The 14,232-nt window shown below is 33.9% G+C and overlaps 2 protein-coding genes across 2 annotated transcripts; one reads left to right on the forward strand and one right to left on the reverse strand.

Moving 5' to 3' along the window:
• Positions 1-235: 235 nt before the first annotated feature.
• LOTGIDRAFT_237823 (hypothetical protein) lies at positions 236-4,855 on the reverse strand (the record flags this gene model as incomplete). The annotated part of the gene is made up of 6 exons (XM_009047895.1): positions 236-360; positions 599-787; positions 1,173-1,403; positions 1,716-1,920; positions 4,444-4,632; positions 4,718-4,855. 6 exons carry the CDS (start codon positions 4,853-4,855, stop codon positions 236-238), a joined length of 1,077 nt encoding a protein of 358 aa, XP_009046143.1.
• A 1,087-nt stretch (positions 4,856-5,942) lies between these two features.
• Positions 5,943-14,232, forward strand: LOTGIDRAFT_205073 (hypothetical protein). The gene is made up of 3 exons (XM_009047896.1): positions 5,943-6,121; positions 10,020-10,045; positions 11,798-14,232. Coding segments are annotated over exons 2-3 (1,179 nt in total). The 5' UTR covers positions 5,943-6,121; positions 10,020-10,043; the 3' UTR covers positions 12,975-14,232.

Here is a 14,232-nt window from a genome sequence, read left to right on the forward strand (position 1 = left end):
ATATAGAAAAGACATCTATAGAAATAGTGAGTAAAATCCTAGTTTGAAGTATTTCAAAGGAATTATCTGTACGTTTTCATACATTTCTAGTACTTCTGAAGACTATTTACATTTATTCAATATTAAAATCAACCTCCTAAAATGGCACACCTGTCCCTTTAAAGAATGAACAGATAATAGAAGGCAATTAACCGTCTGATAAAAAGGCGAAGCGAAACATTTAGATCAGTTGAAATTAGTAGAGTAAAACCTGAAAGCAAATGAACACGGCAAAGATATTAACTATCAGTGATGGTTTAACAATTACTATCGAGGATCTCAAACCAATCAAAATCTCTAACTGCTTCCTGAAAGTCATTTCTGAAAAAGAAAATATTTTCATAGACTTTATTGTAGCTTGTAGTAATTTTATTTCGTGTGAATCGTCAGTCATGTAAGGAACACTAAGACAATTTTTAAAACAAAACTTTAGATTGGCGAAAATGTTGTTATAAACATATGATTTTATCGTAAAATTTTTAAACACAATCTCGTGTGATTGGAGAAATTAATCATTCTTTCCAGCAATGCTATATCGGTTATATATATATTTGCTTACCCGAAGATTTTATTTTTTTCTTTTTTCTTAATTCGGCAAAATTGATAACAGAATTATCTTCTTCACAGATATTTCTGGCTGCATTATATTTAAAGCCACGTTTACAATGGCAAAAATACGAACCCTTTGTGTTAATACACAACTGATTTCTAGGGCACGTGGCTTGTTTGGTAAAACACTCATCGACATCTGAAAGCGAAATGCAAAGGATCGAACTCACGACTCAATATCAGAAGTCGACGATTATATCTTCAACAATGCAATGACAATTTATCATATGATTAAATGGAAATAGGGTACAAATATATCTCCTTTTAAAGCAAGTGTTTTAGGACTTTCATTTGCTTCAATATCAATCTAATTTCAACCTTTCTTTTAAACCATGATATAAATAGTGCAGATTATGCCATGTAGATCTGCTTCTACTGCCACTACAAATGAAAAGCAATCAATTTAATTAGTTAATAGGCCACACAGATAGTACATGTATTGTTCAGGAGGTATAACCTAACTATAACGTGATGACATATTTATCACAGTATACTGTTGTTGGATTAGAAAGGAAATTACTTACCCACACATATTTTATATTTTAAATTCCATTCATAACCAGATTCAGTGCCTTCTTGACAGTTACATGTAAAGTTAAATTTACCGGCCATCAAACTATAAATATCTGTATTAGCTCCCTCCATCCACTTACATTCTTTATTATATTCTATATCATGACAGGGATTGCTTGTATCAGTATCTTTATCGTAATAATATGACATCAATCCGTGAGAACTTAAAGCATAACAAGGTTCTTAAAGAAAGAAGAAGAGAATGGATGCAGAGAAACATTGAAATACTCTGAAATTGTATTTGTTAAAATTATATAGAGTTCGTCCGTGTGAACAGTTTTAGCTTTCAATTTTGACACTGGTCCTTCTTACAGTGGTGCTACAGAGCTTTGACATTTCACTTGAATGACTAAAAGGTCTATATGGTCAAATTCTTTCAGTATTACAGAATCACTCAGTCAAAGTCTTAGTTATTTGGAAGGAATTAGTTACAGGAATCTCTCGAATGGTGCAATATGCAAAGTCCCATGAATAAAAAAAAATCTATTTCTTACCAGGACAATAGAATAACTCTGCACATTGAAATGGAACTTGATCAGTCCGTACGTCTCTTAATGTAAAGTACTTGGGATTACTCGTGAAGTCTTGGATTAATCCAGATCCCTGAATCTTTTCTAAACAGTTCGCCCCTGCTAAGATATGTCGTAATGAACTCTTACGATTCACCGTAAAATAACACATGTAGTATGATGCTGACAACTGTAACAATAAATTGAATCTCGGTGATTCGATCACGTCGATTAAAATCGCGAGCGAATGTTTACGCCTGATCACGAAGGGGCACACGGAGTGTAGCCTATATAATAATATCACTCGATGGAATTTTGCCGTCGATAAGGTGTTGGTACACAATGAATGCAGCCATTCTGAACGTCAAATGTTCATCAAGTCCGATTGGTTTAAAAGCATCGGCCGTGAATTTAATTGCCGGTGATTCGTACAGGTCTTAAAAATCGTCCACATATTGGTGGATTTATACTTCTGAAGTGCCGTAATACCCTAGCAAACGTTACGCTGGCGTTAGCTGATGATTGCCTGCAGTCCTAGAGTCATTTTCCCAAGTGTAGACGCAGACGCTCGCATGCGCCGACCTATTTTCTACATTTGATTGTCTGTGTTATCTATTAGCTTCTTGTGATTGGTTGAAACGCCGTTGTATGCAACTTGACGTCGTAAACGTTCAACACACTCTGGAAAATGTTACACCGACTTGCGGTGAGTACTCTCTGACGTGGACAGTAAAAACCTATGCGCTGATGAACGCTGGCAACCGCCGAATACGAACGTATGTTAGCGCATTACGGCCTTAGAAGTATAAATCCACCTTAGGATGGGTTCCCTTATTTTCATTTATGATATTGAAAATGCTAATACTTATATGAATAGAAAGTAGAAGTGTTCTAATGACTTGGAAAAATACCAGTTTGTCAAAAAATAATTCATAATCCGCTAAATTAGAAGAGAATTACGAGCAGAATTTCAATTAGTGACTGATCAAGAAAGGTCAAAAAGTCTTTTTTTTATCCAGACATACATAGAAATTTATGATGGGTTAAACTCTTTATTATATGCAATAAGAACTTAATGATATGATTAGGAATACATGATAATTCATTAGAAACACTAATTAATCAAAAAGTTTGCTTAATTTGACACTAAAAATAAGGAAACCCATCTTTAAGCGGCCACATACGAGCGAATTTTTTGGGCAATTATAAAATTTGCCACGATTGGGTAATAAAATACGCTCGTCTGCCCCCAGCAAAAGATAATGGATAGTCTGGATAATAATATTCCACATTTCATAATGAAATACTTGCTCATTTATGATTGATAAGCTTATACTTCATAATAATAATAATAGTTCACTTATATGGCGCAAATTACTTTTCAGTTCCTATTGCGCCCTCGATCAATAAATTTCTGTGAATGAAATAATACTCAAGAATCATTAAACAAGAAAGTTTTTAGGTTTTTCTTAAAGATGTCGATAGATTTTGAAAATTGCAGTTCTGATGGTAAATTGTTCCATATAAGGGGTGCAGAGTAAGAGAAAGCTCGTTTGGTGATTTCGAGGTTAACTGATGGCACACTTAATAAACACAGACTTGAAGATCTTAAGGTTCTTATTGGATTTGAAATTTCGATCAGTTGTTGAATGTATGTTGGAGATATTTTGTTTATGGCTTTGTAGGTTTGTAAAAGTATTATAAATTCAATTCGTTTTTTAACTGGTAACCAATGGAGAGAATTCAAGATTGGGGAGATATATGTATATAATTTCCTGGTGTTGGTTAAAAATCGAGCCGATGAATTTTGGATATGTTGTAATTTATCTATTTGGTATTCTGGAAGTCGGTGAAAGAGGGCATTGTCATAGTCCAATTTAGTTGTGATGAAGGCATGGATTAGATTTTCTTGACGGTTGAAGTAAGACATTTCGCAATCTATGATATTTGTTTTAGTAGGTAGAAAGCGGTATAACAGGTGGAATTGATATGATGTTTGAATGACAGATTAGCATCAACCACAGCGCCGATATTTTTGGCTTTATCCGATTGAACTATCAGTTCATTTTCAAATTGGATCTGTGTAGTTTGAAGTATTGCAAGTTGTTGTTTAGTGCCGAAGACGAGTAACTCTGTTTTATCGGGATTTAATTTGAGGAAGTGGGTCGTCACTCGTCATCCAGTTGTGAATTTCTGTCAGGCATGTCCCGATCTTTTCATTAGATTGAGATTGTGTTGATGTTTCAAAAGCTCGATAAAGTTGGGTATCGTCAGCAAATAGGTGAGCAGACAGTCCATGTTGGTGAGTTATATTTGTTAATGGTTTGGTGAAAATAATGAATAGAATAGGCCCTAATACAGAACCTTGCGGAACTGCACAAGGTATCACCAATTCTGTTGATTTGGTACCAGAAACATCGACATTCATGTGGCGATTTGTTAAGTACGTCTTAAACCAGTTGTAAGCATCCCCTCGAACTACGATTTCATCCCATTTTAAGGCACTAAGGAGGTCTTCAGTATCAAGAGTGTCAAAATCATACTTCCTCATATGAAAAGTGCATTAGCTGCAACCAATGTATTGGCAACATATTGCTTTGGACCTCAGGTTTCGTTTTGCGGTTCGGATAGTTTTGGAATTTTTTATTTAAAGAATTTAGACAAATAGGCCTACAACTAGCTTTTTCAGTAATGTCGAAACCATGCAACCTACCTTATACTGAAATTCTTCTAATTCTGTGGGAAAAGGATGAAATTGTCCAACTGATGGTTGAAAAGCCCTGGATTGTACAGCTGTATTCTTAATTTCAACCATACATGGAACAACTCCCTTGTCACAAGCAGCCGTTACACGTTTATGAAGTTGTTTCAAAGGTGGTTGCGGAAATTGCTTATAAAAGTTCTGAAAAAAAAGTACACATTAAGGGTGTTTGAAACTTTAACTCGAGTATGCTCTCTGATAGGTTTGGTAAAATGTAGATCCTTACCATCTGAGCATATATTTTAGCTCGTCTCTTGTCAGTACCGAAAAATTTGAAAGGAGTAAGGTAGCTTGCGATTTTCACGTTATCTTCACACCATTCATTCCATGGTCCGAGTTCACAAAGACCTACTTGAAACCCCATGAATGACATCAAAATGTAACAGAATACAAACGACTGCATTGCTTTGGTAGGTTATATGGCCACCACAGTGTAGGCCTAAGTCTGCTGTATGACGTCATATTATCAATTACGTCACAAGCTCTTCTGCACCAAAGCCCTATGTATATAGGCCTTTGTTCTGCGCCATGTTGACCAAGACCAAGATTAAAGAAAAGCATTCCATTATGTTATTGTTGTTATTTATCTGTTAAAAAATTAATCGCCACATTACATCATTGCATGAATGTCGCCATTTTTCTTCCTGGTGCAACGATAACCTTTTAAATAGACAGTAATGCAATGGCACTAGGCTTAGTTCAGTAGGCCACAAAAATGAGATAGAGATAACTCATGGAGGCGTCAGCTAGTCTTTGTATGCTAAAAAAATAAATACAACCCTTCGCATGATGTCTTTGAGTTTCGATAACCCATAATTTGCTATGTTATCAGTCAATGGGTTCAACATGACACGCTTTGATTGGTTAAAAATGCCGTCATTAAAACGGGATGTTAGATTAGGCTGCACTGATGACAAAGAACATAGGCCTCTAACAAAAAAAAAACCCAAAAAACTAACTGTAATTTAATTTTAATTAGATTGATTTTGTGAAATCCATTTTATTGAAATTTAATTTAATGAAATTGCAGAAAACAAATCCCGATGTAGGTTATTCTGTTAAGGAAGACATCACAATCAAGGTTCAACAGATTTTTGATATTACACGTTTGCCATCTGTTATTTGTTTCAAAGCTCTTCACTATGATGTTGATTTTTGTCATTTGTTGAAAATGTATATGAATATTGAATTAGTTTACATAAATTATTTCTATCTGATAAAACTTTCTTAATATTATTTAGCCAGAGGGGTGTCATGGTTTGATGGTTTCTATATTACGACTGCATTTTATAAACGATGACTTTTTAACCAAATTTACAAAACATACACTATTAAGACGATCACTTACTTACATGTGACGTCATCCCACGCTCAGGTATTTTCAGCCAATGAAATGACCTTCCACAGTAAAAAGTGACATTCCTACACGGGTCACAGGTCAATTTGGGTGGTGACGTCTCCCAAAATAAGTACCAATTATATTAGGGCTGATTCGCCATATTATTTTTTGTCGATTTGGGGAAAATTAGAACCTAGAATGGTATCGTTACTATCTTAACCCCCTAAAAATAACTGACGACGCAAAGAAATTTTAGAGAAATTTCGTGAAAAATTGTCAAGTTTTTTCAAGGTAAGTCAACTTTTCTCTATAGAATTGAAATATCTTTGACCCTTTTCGTTACGGCGTTTGAACATCTGTAAAAATTTATGTCCATATCTTCTATTTGACAAGCTTGAACTTAAAAGCTTTACTTTCGTGTAAAATACTCAATTTGTCAAATTTTGTTAGTATCAATCATTTATAGATTAAGTTAGAATTTAATCTGATTTAATTTGATACTAGATTGGCTTTTCAATGTAATTTATAACATCGTATACAGTTATTTCAAAATTTAAAAGAAAGCTTTAGCATAATTTTGATACAACAGTGGTTATAAGTTTAAAAAGTTACTATATCTCGACAATAATGTGTCACCTAATTAATTGAAAGAAAAATGCTGTGAATTGGCCAAGTGGAATGTTTGTCGCCCATCCTTTTTACTGTCGACGCAAAAAAATGCACCAGATTATGTTTGATTTTATACATAGCCTCACATACACATTCAAAGATTTAACCAACCAGTGTTTGAATATATGAGACTTCTTTCTCATTTTGTTATTGGGAGGGGAAGGGGGCGTAGAAGGGAGTGTGGATTACTAGATACACAGATAAGCCCTGATCATGATGATTATTAAATGTTATTATAATATAGAAATTATATAGGTAGTATTATCGATCTTTCACTTGTACGTTAATTGATTGACATTTCTTGGCACATTTTTTAAAAACTCTAATTGAGACTCTTATATACATGTATTCTTTCTACTGGTGAGAGTCCTTTTAATAATGGAGGTAAATTAAACCCAGCCTCAGACTAACAAAGTGTGTGTCCACATGACCTACTTTCGACTCGACGACAAAATAAACACATCAGGATAATAAATATAACTTGAGTATACCTGAAGAGTGGGAGAAATGAAAAGTAGTATATATTTATTGAGTCAATAACATATTTATTTTAAGCAAACCCGAAGTATGGAGGGGGTGGTATGTATGTATGTATAAGATCTGTCTCAGAACCAACCTTGCAAATGGCAGAATCTGAGAGCAAATGGAGTTTCAGCGATTGCTTGAACCCTAACCATCTCATAAACACATAATATACGCATGGACATCTAGGATACTTTGATGAATTTTGTATCCCTGTATCAAATACCAATTATAAGGTCGGTGTCTAAATTGCATTCCACGTCCTCATAGCTCAAAATAGTGAGAACAGGGCATGAGGATAACATAATATTGATTTACAAAAAATCTTATGATTTATAAGAAAGAAAATCTTGCAAGCTTACATAATATTACCAAGGTTATTCAATATAGTAAAAATTGTTAAAGGTTTTTGATGTAATAGTCAGTATTAAGAGATTGTGGACAATGCAAGCTAACTGTGATATTTAAGCTACTTACTAAGTTACATGAGCCAAAGAAATGTCGAGAAATCTGTGTTTAATAAGTTATATTAGAATAATGTGTTGCAGGTTATTGAATTTTAAGATGACAATTATTCCTTGAGAATTCATCAGGTGTTGGAGTCACTTCACGTCGATCTGACGATCCTTCATGTTGTAGCATGAATTAAACAAAAGTAAATTTCTATTTGAATACTTCTGATTCGGACCTCGAGGGTAAATATAAAAAGCAAAAACTAAAATTTGGTTTTCTTTTTCATCAGTCAGTGAGTCAAGATTAGCTGATGGCAATTATTGATAATTGGTCGCTTATGGCTTATGAAATTGAATAATGCTTTCTTTTATAAGGTGTACTAAGGAATTTGACAAAAGTCGAAACTTTAGGACTCACATTGAACAGACTTATCGAAAATTGAGAATTGTCATTGACCTCTCACGACCTTTCACATTCCAATCTTTCCAGTATCTGTCTGTATACTATTTAATTTGATTGATTAGTAATAAGTATACTATAATAAGGCGATGACAGGCGGTAGGTGTAAATTGCCTATAGCATTTTAACCCTTCATTTTTCGAGTTTTGTTAATTAAGAACGTGGTAGAAATTACAAACTCAATTAAGTCATAAGAAATATTTGAAATCACCGAGGGAAATAATGTTTGAGACTGGTCGCCTTATGAACTATTATGCAGATGCATAAGTCGATTCATTCGAGTCCCTCCGAATCACCAATCAGAAACTTAAAGATGGGTTCCCTTATTTTCATTTATGAAAATAAAAATGCTAATACTTTTATGAGTATAAGTCTGTCTCACATTATTATATAATAAATTCATAATTAGCTAAATTAATATTCGTCTATTTTTCTTATCTTTCAAAATTAGTTTCAAAACTTACTATGCATTCAATGTTTGGAAGAGTTTGGTTCCATCAGCTGGATACACCCTTGTTGTAAATGATTATAAAAGGGTTGTTATGTTTTATGTTTGAAAATACAGAGCAGAGATGCAATTGATTTACTGCCAGAATACCAAACTTATGATTTTAATTTGAAACTTCGCTTTGTTGGTCTATAGAAATATGTGTGGGGTGGTTTGACAAATTAAGGTAACCATACTCTTCTAAATTATATCAGATAAACGTCTTTGATAGCGTTCGTGACATAATGTGTAATATAGGTCTAGTTTAGAATTGAAAACTTTAGTCCTGTGACCTATTCCTGATTCTATACCTAAGAAAATAATGCTGTGGGAACTAAGTTTTTTTCGATGTCAATCATCATTCTGGTTGGTACATCTTTGTCTTTGCTACGGAAGACACATTTTGTTTATTAGAAAAACAGGAATGGACATAGACAATGAGCTCTGTTCATTTACCCTAAGGTTCACTCGATACTATTGACTAATCTAAATATCTCAACAGATCTGTCGCAGTGGAGTCTGTCTGAGTCAGTTATTAGGAATTTAAGGTTGTTAGGGTTATCAACATTACCATCAGAATTTTTCGCACAAGTGGGGTTACTAAACTCCACACCAGCATCTTCTGTGTAACAGTAGCTTGTTAGTGAGAAATTGAATTTATTTTAAAACTTTTCACACATTAAGGTCGATGGTGATTATAGCTCTCCAATCAGAAACAATGTTGTTTTTAAGGATCAGCGTAAACTAACGAATTCAGGTGTCAACAATGTAGACAATGAATCGAGTTCAAAGCGTCCGAGTTTCTTTTGTCAATCTCTTCCCCCATTTGTCGCTTTTGTATATTAAGCCTAACCGTCTGTGACCTTCATTTCAATTTATAGATCAGTGTAGGAGGACCTTTGTACAATGTTTTGAAAATTTAGAAAATAGGACACCAAACGGTATGTAGTGGAAAATGCTGTTGTGAAAATTGTTGATATTGATATGAGATCATTTATTAAAAAGATTCGGAGTTGTAAATAAAATTTCAATTTAGGAGTTTTTGTTTTTTTTCTTAAGCGAACGGTCTAAGCAATGTGTATATATACTTGTAATGTAATTTATCCAGATTCCTTCATGCAAGACCTTCAAGTTACACGCGCTTGTCTTTTAAGGAAATGTTCATTTCGGTAAAACAAAATTCAATGTTGTAGAATTAATCATAGAGTCGTTATGACAAATTTTATATCTAGTTTGAAACTGAAATATTTTGTTTAAAATGGACCAAGATGAAAATAATTCATCTTCATCTGTAACACTACATAAACAATACTGGTCTCAAAATACATCCTTGTTGCATCCCATGGTGAAAGCCACGGCTAGTTAGATTTGCGGTTTAATACGGTGTAAATTAGTACAAGGGCTTTTAAAATCTTGAATAGTGTTGCCTTTTTCATTATTTACAGACGAAGCAGATAACTGTTTTTCATTCTGAAAAAGGTTATGCATAGTTCTATTGACTGTTTTAACACTACTGTATCCATTATATTATCATTCGTTTACTATCAATATATGTCTTTCAATTGTAATATTATTATTTTTTTGTCTATATAATTTCAGATTGAAACACGATAAACCTTAATAATGTAAGTATTTACTTTTCTCTTTATGGTCAATTGTATGTGAGGCACAATTCTTGATGTTCAATCAACTCGTCTACATGTCAACCCGGCTACCAAGTATTGCATTCAAACACAGAAATCTATGCGATCAAATTGTTTGCACACGCCCCTACATTCAGCATATTATGCTTGTATTCCCATTCAACTGCAATTTAAAAATTAAGATGCACTAGCTTACTGAAAAGAAACCCACACAATAAAGATTGACGAGATAAAGTAAACAGAGAAAACCTGTATTTTGACAAGACCTGTCTTTCTATACTAATATTGAGAAGGTTTGACTGGTGAACCAAGGCTGTAATTCCTTTCCAGGCCTATTGCCATGCTTCCCTACCTTTCTCACACACCTTTCCTCTCCTCTCTCCCCCTATTCTTTCCATCCCCTCACTCTCTTCTCTTCGCATGCCCCCCCCCCTCTTACCCAACCCTTCCTAATGTCCACTATCTTCGTCCTCCATCATCCCATTCTATTCTCTCCACACTCCCCCTTACTTTCCTTCTCCCTCAATTCCTTTCTCACCCCTTTCTCATCTTTCCCATTCCTTTCCTAGTCTACCCTTTTAATCTCCCGATTATTCCATTTTCCGTATTCCATATTCAATTTCTCACGTTCTTTTTCACTGCCCATCCCCCTCACTTTCATAAGATTTTGAACCAGTTTAATTTTCATAGGGTTTGTCAACAGCCTAGGCAGCTTAATACTCCCCACACTATCAATTCACTGACCTATTTTCTAGATAATTTGTCTTATTTGGATAGCGTCCAACTTACTAAAGTCACGTGATATAAGTAATAACAGTTTACCTTTATGTGAGAATATAGTTTGATTAAAAATAAATCTTCCATACATGCCATTGAAAAATTGTATTAAGAGACAAATATGATTTGAAATAAATAATCATGATTAATATATCGGGAATCATTGGTTAGGACCTAATAACAAATTTATACTAGTAAAGGGTGTAGGCGAAATGGTTTTCTACTTCTGAGACAGTGACAAAAGAATACTTCTTTACGATTTGCTACTGACACAGGGTCCCGTGCTTACATGTCTCATTCCGTCTCAGACTTAACCGCGTTGATAACAAATAAGGACGTATTGCCTTAAAAGTTCCACGAGTCATAGCAAGACATACTAACTAACCTCAAAAATTGTAACCGAAATTTTTTTGTTAAGGTTTTCGTTCGTTAAAATATTTAGTAATTTATATGATAGTTAGTATTGAGAAAAGTTGTTATCTAGATAGTATAGGGTAAAAAGTCAACAAATTTCAAGCCCTTTGTGTCAAGAGTTATCAATATCAATAAAAACTCCTTATATCTGTCAAGTATTTTTTTTTAGCTCACTAGACCGAACTGGTAGAATTAGAAATTGGACAAAAAACTAAATGATAACTGCAAAATTTTACATTTGCAGTAGACTGCAAGGTGCTAAACGTATATCATTAACAGAAATATACAAATTCATGTCTGCAGGTAAAACGACTATATAATGATATTTGTAACACCAATGAATTTATTCGATTTTGCATTTCTAACTGTTCTAAACACAGGTATTCGAAAACATTAGCACAAACCAACTTCCGTCACACCCCCGGATAACGATCAGCTATCAATTTGTGAAAGTGATTGAATTTCTGTGATATTTTAAGAACAATTACAAGAACAAAAGGTCGTCCTTGTCAGTGTTTACCTATGATACCATTGTTTTTACAGGCTTGAGGGAATACTCGAAGTCTTTAACAAACTGGTCATCAGTAATGGAGCTAGAGATGATGATGCCGTCGACCAGTTCCATCATTTTATATCTGTAGCATTATTTGCTGCTTTAGCCGGTGCTGTTGGCGCAAAACAGTACGTTGGTGATCCAATTCATTGCTGGGTTCCTGCTCATTTCGCTGGGTCACATCAAAACTATGCTGAGAATCTCTGTTGGATTTCACGAATGTACAGAATACATATGGATGATCCTATACCTACTGAAATAGAGAAGAGGATAGAAAACGACGTTGGATTCTATCGTTGGGTACCGGTTATGTTCCTCTTGATGGCCTTGATGTTCAAACTTCCAAACGTCATGTGGACAGAATGTAAAGCATACTCTGGTATACGAATTCCGAAGATAGTTGGTATGGCCGATCAAACAGTTTTAATGTCTCCGGAAAAACGAGATGCGAAAATAGGAGATATTGCGTTATTCATTGACAGATGGCTGCTATCCTATCGAGTTTACAAATATAACATATTTATCCGAGCAAGAGAAAAGGTTTCTGGTGTTTTCTGTTTCTGTTTTGGAAAACGTCATGGTACTTTTTTGACTGGACTGTATCTCTTTATGAAGCTCTTAAACTGCATCAACGTTATCAGCCAATTCTTTATTCTCTCCGACTTCTTGGATATCAATTTCGTTACATATGGATGGGAAGTAATTTCTCACTTGAACCAGGCCGGTAGTTTTGAAGATCTTGACCTCTTCCCACGTATCGCCCTCTGTGATTTCCAGATCCGTCAGTTAGAAAACGTACAACGCCATACCATGCAGTGTGTATTATCTATCAATTTGTTTGTTGAGAAAATGTTCGCTATTGTTTGGTTTTGGTTGTTTATTTTATCCATTGTTTCTATAGTCAACTTCTTGAAATGGACCTACAACATCTTCTTAACCTCCAGAAAGGAAAAATTCATTCAGAAATATTTGGGAATGTTAGAAATGGAATTAGGTACGAAAGAAAAGAAGCTGGTAGATAAATTTGTAAATGAGTATTTACGAGATGATGGATGTTTCTTGTTACGTGCTGTGAGCTACAATACCAGTTCTATGTTGACCTATGACCTTCTTAAAAAATTGTGGGATTTATTCAAAAAGGCTCAAGATGATAAAGGGGATTACTAATGTTGAAATGTTGTAATATGAAAACTTGACGATGAAAAGCCCAAAAATATGAAAAATGCAGTCTCTGGGATAGCCACCATTTGCAATGTTAGCAATAAGAAAATGTATGCTTCGTTAGTTACATGTGTATATATTATTATAATTGGTAAATGGGAAACGTATGTTAGCATTGTTCATTTTAGATCACATGTAGTGAATTATTATGTCTCCTATCAATGAATATCCCAGTTACACTCTATGTGAAGTTCTGTAAACATTAAGTGAAAACGACGTGTATGAAGAGCATCTGTTAAGAAGTATATATTTCTGGTGTTCATGTATATGTTTGTAAACCATGTTAAGGGACTGTTCAATAAAAAGACGGATTGATTGAATAACAACACATGTAAAATCAAAACACATATAATTATGTGCAATATAATGACAGTGCTATCTATATACCACATTATTTTTTATAGCAAGCACTATTTATATTAAAACATCGCGTGCATCATTACATCTCTGCGAACAAATAAACAATCTTCCGGTTGTTCAAAACAAAACTGAGGCTGAAAAGACAGCCATATTGATCCATTAATATTTTCAATTTACAAATTGGCATTTTTTTTATATCTTATATGTTTTAAATATGAGAAATATTTCAGATGAGCTTATCTGAATTCCTTTTATAAGGCTCTGCAATTTAAGACAATGTTCCCTCTTGCACAATTCAAATCCCTTTGTCAAGGAATTCACTGGGTATTGAATGGGCATTTTGTAAATACATGTACTTCATTTTACATTGCATTTTAACCCTTTAAATACATAGTTATGATATTATGTATGCCTTTTGGTGGGCATTTTCTGATGATATATTTATACAATGTTAAAGGTCTCCAAGTGAAAGGAACAATCTCTTGATGAAACCAAAACTTTAGCTAACTGCTTATCACAATATGTGACTTCTCACTTTTTCTTGTGAAAGAATGCCTTATATGATTTTTATATGATTCCGATGAGTTCCTGACTGCTGAAGATATATTCTTATAATTAGATGATATATTTTGCCTTTAATCATCAAGTTATCTGATGTATCTTCAAGTGCATTTGTTTTCTTTTTAGAAAGGTCTATTTTTTTAATGTGTCTTCCTATGTGTTTTTACATATGATATACAACACATTGGTTCTTCATGTTTTAAAGTTGAGATTCGATTCTTATGCTTTATATTAATATGATCTTTAGACAGTATATTTTTTGTAAAATAAAGAAGTAAAACAC

Source organism: Lottia gigantea, assembly GCF_000327385.1.
Source record: "Lottia gigantea unplaced genomic scaffold LOTGIsca_118, whole genome shotgun sequence".
NCBI lineage: Eukaryota > Metazoa > Mollusca > Gastropoda > Lottiidae > Lottia > Lottia gigantea.